Below are 17,096 nucleotides of genomic sequence, written 5' to 3' on the forward strand. Positions count from 1 at the left end.
TGTACAGGGCAGGGCGCTTAGGGAGACAGCGAGGACAGCATGGGGGAGAGAAACACCAAGGAGGAAAAACCCTGCCTAAGGCTGCGTGGGGGAAAAAAAACAAAACAAAAACAAAAAACAAACCAAAACCCAAACCCCAGAAGACCCTTGTTTTCCTCAGCATGGCTGAGTCAGACGCCTGTAAGGTTTAGACGCTCCCTATTTCTGGGCTAAGTCACCTGCAGCAGAGGGGAGGAGGGACGGCGTTAACGATGGAGCGGAGCGGAGCGGAGGGGACGGGAAGGGGACCACCGCTGCTCCGAGGCGGGGCGAGCCGGGCTGCCGCCCCCGCCCCGCTCAGGGCCCCGGGACCTCGGGGGCCGAATGCCCCTGGTGAAGCGCCCCAGGGCAGCGCCGAGCGACGAGGCCGCCCGGCAGCTCGGCACGGCGGGGCCCCGAGCGGCCAGACCCCGCCCGCCCCCCCGGGCACTGCGCAGCGCGGCCCCCGCCGCGAGGGGACCACTCACCCGGGGCGGCACCGTGGCGTGGCGGGTCCCGCCGCGGCGGAGGCGGCCGGTTCCCCTCAGCTCCCCCCGCGGTTGCGTCTTAACGGCGGCTGATGAGGTAACGGCTGCACCTGGGCCCGCCCGCCCCGGCCGCTCGTGCCACGGCCGCTCGTGCCACGGCCTCGTGCAAACGCCTCGTGCAAACGGCGGGAGGGCTCATGCCGGCCCCCCCGGGAGTTTCAGCCGTTTTAGCAGCTTTTCCCCACAGAAATAAGGGGGACGAACGAGCCCGGCCCCGCTGGTGCTGAGGGGGGTGCGTTTCCATCTCTCCGTCTCCCCAAAAAGTCCCGCCAGTCACCCCAGGGAGGGTGATGGAGGGACAAAGGCACAGTGACAGCATCCCGCCCAAGTGGCAAGGGCAGGCTCTGACACAGCTTTTCAGACAAAAGGTGGCTTTTCCCTTTCAAAGCCACAGAATTGGGGCTTAGGGTTTGGTTTCGGGGTAGGAAGGAGCCTGTGGGAGAAAGGGTGCAGGGTGCAGCACCCCAGGGTGCACAGGCAGAGCCCCTAAATGCTGGTGGGGCGCCGGGGAAGCAATGGAGACCTCACTGTGCCACAGCTTGATAGAAGACCGAGGGGAATCTGCTGCGCATAATGAAGACTTCACACCAGACTCACTCACCTGGAAGAAGAGACGGGGCTCTGCCAAATCGCAGGCAGCAGGTTTCAGCGCGTGGACCATCAGTGTTAGCACAGGGGCTGAGCCAGCAGCCCTGCATGGACAGGCTCCCACAGACGGAAACGCAATTCCTTCCCACCTCTGCCAGCTTGAAATGCATAGCGAGCAGCTGTCGCCCCGTGTAATCCATCCTCTGAGCCCCTTCCCCTGTCCCAAACCCTGCCCCAGCCCAGCAGCTGTTTTCTGAGGAGCTATGGAAACCCTGCCCATCTCTGCCTGTGTCTGCAGCTGCCGTACCCCAGGGTACCCCTTTCCTGTGCCCCCATCCCATTTGGCATTCCCGGGGACTCACCACTGCCAGGTGGTCCCACAGTCCCATGAACTCAGAGAAACACGTGCCTCCTCCGTGGTCCAGCCTGCACGCAGCTCCCCGCCAGCGTGCGAGGGAGTGCCCGTTGCGCCTGCTCTTGGGGCAAAGGGCTGAATTTGTAGCCAAAACCAACCCCAGCCTAAGGGGGGTTGCCAAATTTCCAGCCCTGCTTGGCAATTTCCCAGCAGCAGGCTTGAGCATAAACCCTCCCCTGCAATCCCCAACTTCTCATTAAAGGGGCCACATTCCTCCTTCCTGTGGATACCGCATTTGTTTCTTATTTGTCAGACTGTGACCCTGAGCCTTCCTGGTATTCATTACAACAGGGGTTTCACCAGTAACTTTGGCCTCATCTGTAGAAGTGAGGGCTTGAAAACATGGGAGGTTTTTGCTGCAATGTGCTGTTGGTGCTCTCCATCCCAGCAGTGTTGCCGCCAGGTGCAGCGTGAGCATACCCAAATGAGAGGCTGCAGGGAGCAAACCTCGCTCAGCATGGCTGCACAGACAGGTAAGTGCCTGGGTCCTCCTCCTGTCCTGCTGCTGGCCTCTGCGTGCAACGGTTCAGCGTGGTCCTGGGAGCTGCAGAGTAGCACTTCGTTGCTGCAGCACAGGACACAGAGACAAAACCTTGACCAGTTCATGCCGTGCGCTGTGAGAAACTGCGGTGCCGCAGGCCCAGGAAGATGAACCCCCTTCTTGTGGGGTCAGCACAGAGGTGCAATCTTCGTGCACTGCAAGTAGCACAGTAGGGAGTGGAGGAGTAACAGGCCTCCAAAAAACTTGGATAAAGCTCCCACTTGAGCCAGCCCTCTTGCAGACCTGCATGGGATCCTGAGCTGGCTTTTCTGGACTGTCGGCTTTTCTGGATGTGGCAAGTTGGCTTCAAGGGGCCTGATTTCAGCAGCAGGAGCACTCCTGTGCACGTTGGGAACCTGTGCTGTGGCCTCATCCCCACTGCATCCCACACATGCAACATGTAACATGTCAGTGCCACTCTGGGCAGCGCTATGCTTACATGCAACAGTGACACAGTGACAAGCGAAGGATCCAAAGGTGCGAATGTCAAAATTTTTTATTTACAACAGTCTCCAAAAATCAAGAAACACTGAAAATAGTGGGGGTAGGAGACAACTTACAAAAGTAACACGCATACGTTACATCAGGAATTGTGCTACATCACTCTGAGAACCGACACGCTAAGGTCTGCACACGACGTGGTGAAACGGCAGTGCCCTCCCTCCTCGGGGTGCTCACACCTCTTCTCCCCTTGGCTTTTGAACCATCCTCCCTCCCATTTGTTCTCTTCTGCTTCCCCTTGCAAACCTTTCTGCTCATCTGCTGGTTGCTCTGCCTCTGGTCCTGGCCATCGCCCTTCTGTCTCCTCCAGCAAATGCCCAAAGGAGGAGCGGAGGGGAGAAAGCCAAACAGCCAAACAACTACGTCCTCAGGATGGAGACAGGCCTTGAAAGACTTTTAGCTCTGGGACCCTGGGTACTAAGCCAGGGCACAGCAGTTAGTGGAGGCCTCTGAAAAAGCATAACCTGTGAACTATGGCTTGTGTGCTATCTGGGGTGAGGAGTGATTTTGGAAGAAATTACCAAGAGACCGTGAGTTTGTCCTGCCTGGCTGCAAATCAATCAGCACGGCTTCCTTGGTGGACAGCGTGGGAGGATTTATACATGTCACAGGGTTAAATAAAAAACCTTTTATAACCTTCCAGGAGGGGAGGCTGCTGTGGTAAGAAAATTCAGTACAGGACAAGCTAAAAGAATTAGATGCCATGACATAAAGCAACATCCCGGTTTGCTCCAGCGGAGACAAAGCCAGGGGTCTCTGGAGACCGTAGCATCCAGACCACTGTTACCAGTGGTCCCAGTGACTCTGTAAGCATGCCACGTGTCCTTCTCTTTGGGGATATTTCCCAGGCTGGCTTTGCTCTGGCATAGTTTCAGATCCAGCACGGATCAAGAAACACAGCCCAGCTCAGCCACTGATCCCCTTTCAGCATCTGCAGCCTTTGAAATTGCCGAGGCTGGTGGCCAAACCTGATGCCCCAGTTGCCTGTACAGACCCCGCGTGAACCCAGCACCTCAAGAGGCACCACGACATAAGGAAACAAACAGAGCAAAAGGAGACCTGGGTCTATTCCTTCCTCTGACACTGATCTTTGCAAATCATGCCAGCTCTGTTCCTCCTCACTCCAAAGCTGATTTTGATAGGGCTGTTGTGAGCAGAGACTCTCTCCCTGAGTGTCCGCAGCCATGGGGAGCCTTAAACTCGCTCAGCAGCTCCACTGAAGGCCAGGAGCAGCAACACCAGCTCTGTGCATATATCACGGTGCTTCAACACCGTGGAGCAGTACCCTTCTGTGACTGCCCTGGGCTGGCAGGGAGAGCTTCTGGTCAGGACAGGACCCACTTTGCTTTGTCAGAGACGGCACAGTTTCAGAGTGACCCCCATCCTGAAACATTAACATCAACTTTTCAGAATGTAACCCTCAAGACAGGATTTACTATAAATAAAGGAGCGGGCAGTTAACAAAAATATTCCATTGCAGTGTGCTGTAACTGAGAACTTGTGTACATTTCTTTTTAATTGCAGCAAGATTGTTTTGAAATGGAAAGTCAGAGCATTCTCTTCCAAGTACGACTGGCCTGCTGTGTTCTGCTGTTTAAAAACATCAAAACTGACAGCTTAATATGAAGCATTTTTAACTCCCTAGCTTCCTCTGCCTGAGAAATTCTCCCTCAGACAATCTCCAGCCACTTTTAGTCCAGACTCTGTGAGCACCTTAGGCATGAGCAGCTACCACAGAGAAGGCTGAGCCTTGCTCAGCAAGACGACAGGGCCCAAGAGATGGTCTGGGAAACAGAGGAGTCATCAGAGAAAGAAGAGAGGCAGAGATGTGGGAGGAATTAATTTAGGGTGAGCATCTGCTCCAGGAACAGCACCAGACAGGTGAGGCCGTGCTTTTTATTGCTACAAGCATCTGCCTCAGAGCACTGATTCCCAGCAGGGCTGCCAGCCCCACCTTCGCATTAGCTCTGACAAACCCATCCGTTTTCTTACCTCTATAATTTTATGAATATTTTCTAATCCCAAGGAGGACACTGCCTACATGAAGATGGATGTACACATCTGCTACTGATTTATTGTCTCCACAGATGCTTGGGGAGATCAGGGTGCTGTAAGCATTTTGGGGAAGGCTTGGCACCACCTCTAAGCCTCTTTCACTCCACAGCACATGGAGAAAGCACCGGCCACCCTGACCACAGAGCTGTGCAGAGTGAAACGGTGATGGGGCAAATGCCTAGTTAAATCTTAAGACAAGCGTTATGACTATGTTTAATCAAGTTTTCAGCTTACCAACATCCAGTAGGTCCTTGCAGTGAAAAGCATCACCTAGGATCATCTCCTGGCTCTTCTGCCATCCTACTACAATCTGAAGTTCCTCCTCCTCTCCTTGCCTCAGTTTCCTTGCTGGAGGGGCACAATCTCCTCAGTAGGCCTTTGTGAATAATCTGCTACAGCTCTGCACTTATCTCAGTCTCTCATTTTCCTTTCTGAACCACTCCAGCCATTGCTCTCCCAGTACCACCTTGGACAAACAAGGGCAAGGTGATGCCCTGCTCCTGCTAGTGCCAGCCAGCCCTTCTGCACCGAGTGAGCCTGGCCTGGCCAGAGAGGAGGAGGGAAAGTGATAGCTTGTCCTTTCCCCTGCCTGCTCCAGAAAACAGGACAGATCCTGTCAGGTGCCAAGAACTCTTATTTTTGTCTGCAGATCAGACACTGCAAGATCAGACCCAAGAGACATAAAAGGTTTTCCACTACTTTGAAATTAATCTTTGCCTTCCAAGAGTGGCTGAATGAATGGTCCCAGCATGGTGTGTCCAGAATCACTCTAGAGGTGGGGGGCTTACATAGCCTCTTTATAGTGAGCACAAACATAGGACACCAGGGGCTTAAATGAGCTTTAAACTTTGCAGGACTCAAAGCACATCTATGCCTTTTCTTAAAGACCTTTCAAGGTTTCTTCATGCTCATAGAAGGACGAACTTCCTCTAAGGGTGCACTCGGCACCTTATTCTCATCTAGTGACCTGGAAATATCCATCAGCTTTAATCACCCCAAGGAGTTTGAAGCATTAGCTAAATTCAGGTCAGCTGCCAGCCAGAGGATCCTTGGCAACAGCAATAGGGCTACCTTGCTCTCCCCTGCAGCACCCACACAGCCACATGGGTCTCAGGGGCTGTATATCATCAGCACACTGCCCTCTATGCTCGCTGCCACTTAGGAGTGCTCAGGGCACCACTAGTAATTAAATTTGGAGAACGGACATAGGGAAAAGCACGGCTTACAGATCAACGTTGGGGCTGAACTGTGCGCAGCAGCCATCAAAGCAGCACAGCTTAAGGATAGTCAAAAATCCTTTCCAGAACCATTTATTCATGGGCACAGGGTTCATTATGAACGAACTGGTGCAGATCAGAGGTAGGTACCAAGGAACATTTAACACTTTGCAGAAAGGGGGATGGTGAGAAAGAAACCAGGTCTGCTCTGCTCATGCTCTCACCACCCTCACTGCCTGCAGCAGGATTGCTCTGGATTTCCCCTGGCATCAATGAGAGTCCTGTCCTAGCACTCCTCTCTCCAGCTGACACCTTGGGGAACCTACTTTAGGAACAAACATTTGATCCAGTTTCACAGGGGTGACATGATGTGAAGGTGTAAGACTGGCAGGGATCAGAGCAGGGATACACTGAGCCAAGCAGAAGCAGCTGCTGGTCTGTCACAGCAGCACAGCCCCAGAACTTGGCTGGCAATGGGCATGGGCTTCCTGGAATTTCCGTCTTAAAAAGGGGGTCAATCCAGACAGAGAGCACAAACCCACCAGAGACATGGTACCTCCAAACAAATGGAGTCAGGCTGCTTTTTGGCCAACCCCCTCTATTGGCATCCCTTTAAATAGCGTTTAATGCATCTCTCATGGGCCCAACCCCTCCCCTTCTGCCGAGGACCAGATGTGCTGCATATCAATGCACACACTTAGCTATTTCAATTTTTAAAATATGATAGAATCAGTGATGCTTAAAATGTACTTGTTAATGGCACCAGTTTGTGATTTCATTTTACTTTAATATAAACCATCTGCTCTGAGCAGGCAGCAGCCGCAGGCTGAAGCTCATGTCTCCACAATGGAGGGTGTCTCTAAGCTGCCACGGAGGACGCACCACTGTTTATTCGTGCATGCCACCAGGCATGGGCTCTACCTGGCCCCAGTAGTTAGCTCGTCCTCAGGCTAAGAGCTGACTACCATGACCAAAAGGCTCTGCAGGGACCTCAAGGCTGTCTGTTTTCTCTCCGCCATGAAGAGCAGAGGCAGTGACTGGTGCGGTCACACACTGAGCAGGACATGGGACTGGGCATCGATACTGCCTTGGCCTTGCTACTGTGATGAGGGAGAGGAGGGCAGGTCACTGAGGGCACCGATTGCATTCTTGATGGGTGTTCACAGACCCAAGAGATCCCAGCAAAAGGTGCACTGTCCTTTCAGAAAGAAGGGGAAAGCCATGCGTCCCAACGCCCCCCATGAATGATGAAAGCAGGTCACTGCAGGCGGTGCCACCCAACATCTCTAGTTTGGATCCCACAACACCACCCATAAGAGCTCCTGTGCAGTGAGTCCACTGCTTGGGCACAGGGCATGGCAAAGGGGTGCAGACAATGCTATTTCCCAGGCCTGTCCAACAGCTCACTGCCGATTGCAAAGGCTCAGGTAGCAAGGCACAGGCTTAGCATGGGGGCAGGACATCATCTCAAGAGCCATCGTTGCAATGCTGACCCTGGCCGAGGGGAGGGGAGGGACAGAGGAAAGGGTTTTGAAAGGGAGCAGATGGCCTTCCCAACTTCTCCCCTTTTAGCTTTGCGGTTCCAGAAAGCTTGTTCATTAAAAAAAAAAAAAAAAAAGGAAAAAAGAAGAAAAGCAGAAAGAAAATTGAGAGGAGACCTCCTCCCCTCCTACTCATGGGCTGAGGTATTCCCTGGGCAGCCCTCACTGTCCGTCATCCATCCATTGCTACCGAAATAAATACAAGTTTAGAGCAAAACCCATTAGAAAATAAAGTGCATCTGGAGTTGAAAAACTTCTGGAAAAAGGGGATTTTTTTCCTCTTTTTTTTTCTTACAAAAAATATCCTTTAAAAAAAAGAGAAAAAGAAAGGGAGCAAGAGGACAGAGCATGTGGCTCTTAGCATAGGGTCTACAGGGCTGTCCCATTAGGCAGAGGGATCTTAAATCCGCTCTTCAGCAGGGCGAGGCAGATGCATAGACCCAGCAGGCCAGCAAGAAGCACCCCCACCACAGCCTTGAGGCAGGAAGTCCTGCTGCGGATGAAGGTGCCAGGCCCCATGATGCTCAGCAGGGCTGTGCTCACAGTTAATGTGTACAGGATGGAGACTCCTGTGTTGAGGGCCACAATCTTCCCAAACTTGGCAAAAGGGGCAATGATGCAGAAGAACAGTGGGACGGTGGCAATCACTGTGGTGACAGCGCTCGAGACAATTGCCACACCCACGTGACGGACTGCTTCAATCGTCCTCCACTGGCGGCACGCTGTGGGGTCCTGGCAGAAGGGACAGCAGTGTTAAGGGGGAGTGGGGACAAGCACATGGGGCTACACTAATATTTTAGCCTTTGAGAGGGTGGCTTAGCTCATGGGGTCCTGCCAGGACAGAGATGCTGTGTGAGTACAGATCGAACAGTTCATGCAGTCTCTGAGCTCACTGGGCAAACAGCCATGAGGTTAAAACCCAGTAGAGGCAGAGTCTGCTGGATGTTGTGCCTCCTTTCAGCCACAGACTGACTGCTGGGCCTGCACAACAAAGGCATTGCATGCAGGCACTATACCTGGGATCAGAGATCCCCAAGCTTTTGTGGTCTCCTCCTTCCCAAAGAGGGAAAAGTTGTTAACAAGGCTGGAGAAGACTTGGAGATCCAGCACAGCACAGCAAAGCAATTTGCAGAGGTTACAGAACAAGTGTAGGGCCATTCCAGCGCAAGACTGTCTTCACTGGGGCATGAAAGGGGGTTGCTTTGGACACAGCTGTGGCCACTAAGAGAGGGACAACCACGTGTGTTGGACCCTCAGCTGGGCTTACTGTACTCAGGTACACAAGCTCATATCAGTCTGACCAGTCAGCTGGACAAGCAGCAAGCATCCCAGGCATGCTGTGAGGGTGGCGAGACGCATCCCCTCTTGCCCATCATGCCTTAGGTCCTGCATCACAGCCAAGTGGCACAGAGGGCATGAGGGGAATGGATACAAGTCTCTAGGAAGAAAAGAGCTCACCTCTGCCTGGTGTAGTGGCAGGTTTTCCCCTGCCAGCAAGTAGCCCTCCACCAAGTGCACGCAGTAATCGACAGAGGAGCCAACGAGGATGGAGAGGGAAATGGCTTCCACAGCTCCCATCTCCCAGCCTGACCAGTACATGATGGTCACCACCAAGCAGACCACCCCTGTGTGAAGAAGGTCACGTTAGGCAAATTTAAAGTACTCTGGCACTGCTGCCAAGTCAATCCCTGGGGAGTCTGGGATCGTACCCCTGCAGGTCTGCACGCTAGCCAGTCTGAATCTTGTACACACTCCCTCCTGCCCACAAAGGCAAACACTTCCCTCCCCTTCCACTGGCCACAGGGACCATTCAACCGGGTAATCAGACCTGCTGGGGACAGTGAAGCACGTAATTAAATATTAGGCAAACTGACAGACTGATGCCAATCTAGACTAATGCTTGCTAAATGAATCCAAGCCCAGGCAAGTGTGCATGTGTGCACAGGCACTACAGGAAAGAGGGCCCTGTTTTGCTTGCTGGAGTTACACACAGGCTGAGCGCAGGCACAGGTTTTTCTTAAAGGCAAGAGTGATGTTTGTTTGTGAGTCATGTGTGGGAGACTAAGTGGTTTTGAAATGATAGATTTGATTTTTAAACTGAGAAGTTTAACAACACACTTAGTCCACAATATCGTCAGATCACCAGCCAGGGAGAGGGAACTATTTACAAATTTGCTTCAAATACTAACAAAACCGCTAAAATATTCAGCTTTTAAAAATCTCCCACTGCTTGGAAACAGCAGCCGTGGTGCAGATCCTTGGGAAGTAGTGCAATTGTTATTCAGAGCATGTGGGACTTAATCACATTATTATACATAACAGGCAGGGATGGCATTTGTGTAGCTAAAACCCTTATTTAAACAAACAGAAGGGATTGTGTAGATAAAACACACTGGGAATTAGACACACAAATCTACTTTCCCAGTGAGGTTCCTGTGCATTTGTTGAGAGTTTCTCCTGTTCACATAGGTATATCAGAACTGGCTCCTGGAAAGCCAAAAGGGTTTACACAGAGTAAGAGCAACTCAGTTCAAATCACCAGAGATTCAGTAGTGCCACAACCCACCAACCTCAGACGAACGGAGAGCTTGACACATTGGAATCAGTGGTTTTACCTAAAATGCTGAGCAGCACTGGCAGCAGGAGGAGGATGTGAGTGGTAAACACTGCCACTGCAGCCACACAAATAACCAGCGAGATGACAAGACCGTACAGGGCACTCTGCACTCCTGGAAAAAAAGAACCAGCTAATTTGACTCCTGGAAGGTGACAGCTGGGATGAGAAAGGCACCGTATCCCTGCTGACAACAAGGCAGGCAGGGACTCACACTGGGGGAGATCAGAAGGGCAGGATGAAAGTGGAAAGCGGGTGATCAACTTCTTGCCTCTCATCAGCAGGGCAGAGTCCCTTCCCTTCTCTGTTTCCCTCGGCTCTGCCAAGGGTTTTGACAGTATACACTGCTTGGGGCAGAAACAGGCTTTAGGAGTTTGCACAGCAATGGTAAGGGACTGAAGATATAACACGTGCCCATCAGATGGGACAGAGTGTGCTGTGAAGATGTATCAGAGAGCGTGGGCTCCTCAGGGAGAGAAACATGGCAGGGAGAGAAACTTGCCTATAATCTCCATGAAGATCTGCTTCCAGTGCTCACATGTCTGAAAACCATGCCGGAGAGCAGAGCCCTCTGGGAAGAGCTGGAGTTGCTGCTGCAGGAATGTCTCCCATTTCAGGTAGTCAGCGTATGTCTGGAAGGAAGATTTCCCTTTGTAGGTTGTCTGTAAGAAGATGAACATGTTATTCTCGTGTCCTGCTCTTTGGGGCAGGGTATGCATGGCAAGGGAAGAGGCAGAACAAGCCAGCTGGAGTTGCAGCACCAGGCAGAACTGGCAGTGGCAGATGGGCAAATCTGCCACCGGCTGTTTGCCTGAGCTCTCACGGTAAGAGCGAGTTGTGGCATAAGCAGCCACTTCTAGCAACTTGTGAGTGCAGGCATCTGTCTGCAACAAGGCACAAACACTACCAAACACTAAATTATATGGCTGCAAATGAAAGTGGCCAGTACAGAAAGAGCAGAGCTGAACACCCCAGAAGTCACAAAAAGAAACTGTCACAAGGACAGATGGTCATGCCATGTGCTCACCGATTCAAATGCCATGGAGATCCACTGCACCTTCCCATCCTTCACCCCCACTGCCCCATGAGAGAGCTGTCCGGGCAGCAGGTTTGGCTCAGGGATGTTCTTGCACTCGGGGTGCAACATCTGCAGAAAGGAGGAGATGCTGTAACCTGGAGAGAAAGAAAGAGCAAGGGATGGAGGACAGGTCAGGAAAAGGAAGCACATTGGAGCAAGGAAGGGAAAAAAAGCCAAACAAACAAACAAGAGAAAGCTGCAGGCCCCATTTGTCAGCTTCCCCTTGCAACTCTGGCTTGCCAAAGCCCTTGAGGTCTCAGCATCAGAGCCCTCAGCTGCTGCTAGCTTGAAAGGGCACTCTGTGCCATCAGCACTGGACAGGACACTATCACTGCTGTTTGTCCCCAGCTGCCAGGAAGCAGCACAAACAGCAAGTGCTGAGGAGCTGTGGGCCTGGCCTGGCAGGGGTTTTCTCCAGGCATGAGATTGGCTTTTGGCCTGAAGCCAATATATACTTCCTAGACTCAGCTCTACAACCTTGTGACCTCTGAAGTTGGAAGAGACAGTCTCTGGTTAGGTATGTGAAGCCACAGGGGCAGTGAGTAGCCTCATCACAACAAGATCAGGTGTGATTTGCTGGTTATTCAGGAGCTACTAAGAAGATATTTACTTGTCCAAAAGATTTTAAGTGTATCACAAGCAATACCCATGACTGGAAAGAATGGATGCAATTCTGTTCTTATCTTCACTGGATTAAATCCCGAAGAATATGCCCAATGTCTCTGGAGTTAAAGAGACCATTTCTTTCTCATCTCCCAGAAAGCATGACCAGGGGCATGTTCTAGAAGGGTAAAGCTGCCTTGGGAAGAAAAGGAAGCAATAAGAAGCAGCCACCCTTTCTGGTTTGCTCTTGAGGACCCCAGCTCAAACAAACGCTGCTGCAAGCAGAGCTGCAGAACAGGAGTCTGATGTTCCTGTCCCACTCGCTGTGTATTTCTCACCCCTGAAATAGCTGGCACAACACACAGAAGCACGAGGTGAATGGCCCATGGAGATGGGAGCTGTGACTTAAGCCAGGTGGAAACAGGCAGAACTGTGCTGCAGCCAGGTCGGGAGAGCTGACTGCTGCGAAGCACCTCTCCCTGCACTGCCTGCATTTGTCATTGACTGGTACCTCCCTTTCCTTTCCCTGCTTCATCAAGGTGGGATCTGAAAGTTTAAAAGCCCTTAGCAGCCACACTCCTCAGGCTGGAGGGTGACAACCAGGGACCCAGGATCTCCCCAGGGACTCCGTGGCTGGCATTAGTCCTACCTACCAGAGGGCAGGCACTGAGCCCCTCCCGGCTTCACCAGCTCAGTGTTGCTGGCGATGGATTTGCAGAGGCGGCACAGGTTGCCAATCTCTTTGAAGAGGTCGAAGCTGTCATCGTAGATAACGCTGCCCTTTCACAAGGAGACACAACAATAAGAGCACCACACATGAGGCATACACACAGCAACTGGCACAAGAAGGCAGAAGCTGAGTCCTCTCCTGGCTACACAGCCTGGGACTAGCTTACACAGACCACAGGCTATACTGTGGAAAAACCCATTAGACATCTTTGCCTCACCAGATAACCCAGGAAGAAACTACCCGACCTGCCACCCGCCCCTCCTCCTCCAAAAAAAAAAAAAAAAAAAGAGAAGAAGAAGTCAGGCAGTATGACAGAAGCATTGATAAATGAGTAGCCACCATGCCATGCCCAAAACCATTAGGGTCTGCCTAAGGAGCAGCTCTGAGTCCTTAGCAGTGCCCAGCAAGAAACTCCAGCTTTCTGCCCACTCCACTGCCTGCATTTTGCACTGCCCCCTCCAGAGGAAACAGGCAAAGGCTGATTCTGCACAGTGCCCCCAGATCAGAAGGCAGGAAGAACAGCAGAAAGCTGAAGTGCATCTGCCAAGTGACCAGAGCTAAGCACAATTTTTCTGGGGAAAGGCTGTGAAGGTGTCAAGGTATCAGATCTGGGAGATAAGCTGTTCCTGGAAAAGTCACATTTAGTAACCTTTCCCCAGAGTAACTGATTTGTATTTTTTCATGTTAATATCTCATAAAGAGATAAACAATTATAGAAAAATATCAGTTCCCTGGATCTTGAACTTGTAGTGAGATTTTCATACTGAGCTCAAGATGGGTTTGCTTCTAAAATCCTCAGGAAAGCCAGATTTAGACTCAAAATTAGAAGGTTAGATATTGCATTCAGAAAGGGATTTTCTGAAAAGTCTGAAGTCATTTCAGTAACGGCTTCCCGATCTCCGTTATTTGTAAATTTGCTAAAACAGAAACGTACTTTTGGCTCATCACAATGCTAGCATATCTGCTATTCCATCTGTCTACATCTCTGGACCACGCTGCCTGGGCTGTGGGGATTAACTAAACACCATCCAGGAGACTGTCCTTCACTCATCAGCCCCGAGCATGCCTGTCCAGCATGCCAGAATGTGTGTACCATGTCTCCGATGACGTGGTTGTCCGGGCGTCTTGTGCGATTAACACCTCTGATACCAAACACTACAAACACCATGGCTCCCGTGTCTACCAGTGGCCGCACCGCTGGCTTCCCGCAGCCCATATTCATGCAAGGATTAAATCCAGAAGTGGCTGACAGCTTTGCTTTGGGTGCTGCTGTAAAATACAGAAGAAAGGTTGGTTACATCGGAAGGCAGCAAAAAAAGGTCTGACTCTCTGTCCCAGTCAGCCAGACATGGCTGAACACGTCCTCATCAGCTTACCTTTCTCACTGGGAACATAAAGGATGCCTTTGGTGGGTCCATCTGGGCTAGAGCTGAGAAGACAGCCAGGAGGTGCTACACACACTCGGCCATGGTAAGGGGGCTTGTGCGACTGGGCAAAATACAGTTTCCTGTGCAGCAAAGAAAGTTTGTTATGGGGGACCAGAGGTAGTAAAGATGATGCGTCCAAAGTCTTACATGGAAACAGACGTTCTCAGGGACAGAAGGAAAGGAAAAGGTAAGCAACTCCAAATCTGGATCCCTAGCCATTGCATATTCTGTGCTGCCTATTCAGCCCAAAAGTCCAGGTGGGTAAGGGCAAGATAAAGATCAGCAATGTCTTTTTGCCACCCAAATAAGCCTCCAGTCACAGTCCTGCACCTGTCAAGCCTTTGGCGCATTAATGATGCTACGGGCCTGCAAAATAACTTTGCAAAGATGGGGCATATTTGCAGCAAAGCAAGTTCTAGGGCCATGGATGTCACCAACTGAGGGCAGGACTGGCCCTGGACATTAGGCATCCCATATCAGCAACTTGGCTGTGCTATTTTTGCTGCCTGGCCCTGAGCGAGTTTTGGAAGGTTACCGTGTTCGCTGCTGCTCCTTGGCGGCCACGTAGAAACTGAAGTCGAACTTCCAGCCTCTCTTGGTGTCACAGGACAAGGTGGTCATCATCCACTTCCTGGGGCTCGTCTGCTTAAGCAGCCCTACTGTGGACACACAAGCTGTCAGCTTCCTGGTGAAGTTACCGAAAGGCACTCTATACACCTAAGCAATGGATTAATGAAAACAGACACTTAACTCCACAGGGTTGCAGCCTGTTGCACATTAGCATCACACACTCCCCTCCCCCCAAGCACTGGCACAGCCACACAGAATGAGCACTGCAGGCACAAACCCAGCCAGCCCCCAGCCTGCCTCCTTCCCAGGGTCGGCCAGTGTGTAATGGGGCCCCTCACCACCCCCATTCTCTGTGGCCTAGGCTGAATGGTGGCTGCTCTGTCCAGTCAAGGGTGAGGGACATCTGAAAGCGAGTCCTCCTGGCAGTGTGTGTGTCCAATACGGCCTGTGCACAAGCAGTGTTGCCTGCTTGCCTGTGCCTCTGGATGGACAGAAGGATGCAGTGGGGATCCAGCTGTCTCAGTAGCAGTTTCTACTAGAATGAGCTCAGCCGATGAGGCCAGGCCTCATCTGATCTCCACAGACACCCACACTTCTGCTCCCATTGCTGACAGTCACATTGCAACAGCAACAGATAAGTATTGTGGCACTGCGAGGCATAATCTCTAACGAAGCCAGGCACAATACCCTCCGTGTTAGCTACCTTACTGCAATGCCCTGCAAATTTGTCCCTGAGCTACCTAGGACCCCATGGAGAAACAGGAGGAGGCTCTCGTGCTCACCTGTTGAGTGCTGCACTCTTGATAGAGGGGTCCAACATCCCTGGACTGACTCACCTGGAATGAAGGCACCTCCCCGTCTCCTGGTGACACCATCTGCCAGGGGGCAGGGACACTGGCATTGAGCGAGAATCTGTAGATGGCTGGCCTTCCCTTGCTTCTGGACTTGGAGATATACACAGTCCCCTGGAGATCTGAAGAAAACAGAGGGCATGAGGGCTAGTGGTCCTTCTCAATCAGCAAATCCTACAGACATGGGCAGCAGCAAAGGAAGGTTCTTCTGGTCTGCTGTCTCCTCTGAGGCAGCAGGCACAGCCTCTGCCTTCTAGCAGCACAGCACACCTTTCAAAGGTTTTCACAAATATATCCTGAGCTGCAGTAACTCCTGATGACTTACTGATTCAGGTCATCTCAGGACCTGGCCCAATAACTCTTTTATCCTCAAAATCCCCTGCAAAACAGGCTGAATTTACTCTCCTCATGGCCTGCCAACAAGGCTGTGACACAGGACTGGGATGCAGAAGCTCTGAGCTCCTACCCCTGTACTCAGACCAGGCAGACCAGAGGGATTTGTCACTAGACTGCACTGCCACCTGGGTTATAGGACCATGCCCTAGAGAACAGTAGGCATTCAGGGGAAGGGGGATTGTAATGATGCCCCTTACATCCAGCACCAAGCTTGGGCTCAGTGGGGCAGAGTCTGAAGACAATTATTGCCCATCAGCTATTCAGAGATCATATGATTTAGTTTTTACCTGAGAGGATCCTTGGGCCCTGGACCCAAACGTGGTCAGAGTTATCATGCCCCACTTACCTTGCTGCCCTGTATCACTTATGCTCCCTTTGCTTCCCCAAGTTGACCCTGAGCCCCTCTTCTTTTTTTCCAAGGAGGTTCGGATGCTGTTCTGCAAACTGTGGGGCTTTTCCTGAAACAAACCTGTCCCACAAGGTTAGTCAGGGAGGAAAGAGTGAATGGCATGACAAGAGACCTGTCGTCCCTGTGCATACCATGGACTCTGCTACTGAACACCAAACCCTAAGCAGGGAACACAGAGCCACAGACCCCTAGCTGGGCACTGGCATGTGACCAGCACTTATGAGTAAAAGTAGTTAGTTTTCAGGGACTATAAAGGAATTGCTCCAGCAGAAACACTCAGGCAGTTCCTGGCTAAAGCAGGAAGTACTTTCCAAAATACTCCACTCCTAGAGGCAATTCAACCATCCCACTCCCAATGTGTGCCTCCCTTCAGTGGGGTCCATCCAATGACCAATGAGATATCTGAGCAGCGTAGGCCTCTACCTCACGTTTCAGCTCCTCCAGCCCAGGGCTTAGGCCAGGCTGCACCCACCGTGTTCTGGGGACCAGCACTCTCACCTGAGCAGGTAATGCAGGAGATGCCTTCAGCACTCAGGTTGTATTTCAGGTCTAGCAGCACCTGGATGTTAGTGTCTGGCCGGAACAAGACTGGAGCACGGCTAGCTGGATGGAGGCGGCTAGCAAAGAATATGGACAGGAGCAAAACAAGGAGAAAGAGCCCTGCAAGGAGAAGCCCAGGTAAGTGTGTGGGACCCTACATGCATCTTGCACTTAGGACATACTCAGACAGCAGGGGTGTGGCACAAAGATGGTATTTTCAACAGGAAAAAGGAACACCCCCTAAAGCACACTGGCAGCTGGGCTTTCTTGTAACGAGCCCCATGCCTGGGTAACCCCATCAGGACTTGCCAATTCAGATCTGAGTGAAAGGGGAGGGATGGAAAAGTCTCAGACTTCCTCATGCAGTTCCCTTAGGGACTGACTGTTCTGGGGACACTCTTCCACTGAGTTAGAAGCCATCTATTATGTCCCTTTTCTCAATCTCTTGTCACTA

General features: G+C 51.7%; 1 protein-coding gene across 2 annotated transcripts in view; it reads right to left on the reverse strand.

Moving 5' to 3' along the window:
- Positions 1 to 2,641: 2,641 nt before the first annotated feature.
- Positions 2,642 to 17,096, reverse strand: part of DISP3 (dispatched RND transporter family member 3) — a 114,427-nt gene continuing 99,972 nt past the window's right edge. For both annotated transcript variants that reach the window (XM_072883716.1, XM_072883715.1), the window contains 12 exons: positions 16,601 to 16,762; positions 16,040 to 16,162; positions 15,283 to 15,419; positions 14,412 to 14,593; positions 13,826 to 13,956; positions 13,543 to 13,718; positions 12,373 to 12,499; positions 11,066 to 11,211; positions 10,541 to 10,700; positions 10,040 to 10,153; positions 8,883 to 9,049; positions 2,642 to 8,156 (listed from right to left, as the gene is read on the reverse strand). In XM_072883716.1, coding sequence (XP_072739817.1) covers positions 7,794 to 8,156; positions 8,883 to 9,049; positions 10,040 to 10,153; positions 10,541 to 10,700; positions 11,066 to 11,211; positions 12,373 to 12,499; positions 13,543 to 13,718; positions 13,826 to 13,956; positions 14,412 to 14,593; positions 15,283 to 15,419; positions 16,040 to 16,162; positions 16,601 to 16,762 — 1,988 coding nt within the window. In that variant the 3' untranslated portion in view covers positions 2,642 to 7,793. The remainder of the gene's footprint in view (positions 8,157 to 8,882; positions 9,050 to 10,039; positions 10,154 to 10,540; positions 10,701 to 11,065; positions 11,212 to 12,372; positions 12,500 to 13,542; positions 13,719 to 13,825; positions 13,957 to 14,411; positions 14,594 to 15,282; positions 15,420 to 16,039; positions 16,163 to 16,600; positions 16,763 to 17,096) is intronic.

This window comes from Ciconia boyciana, chromosome 19, assembly GCF_034638445.1.
Source record: "Ciconia boyciana chromosome 19, ASM3463844v1, whole genome shotgun sequence".
Classification (NCBI taxonomy): Eukaryota; Metazoa; Chordata; class Aves; order Ciconiiformes; family Ciconiidae; genus Ciconia; species Ciconia boyciana.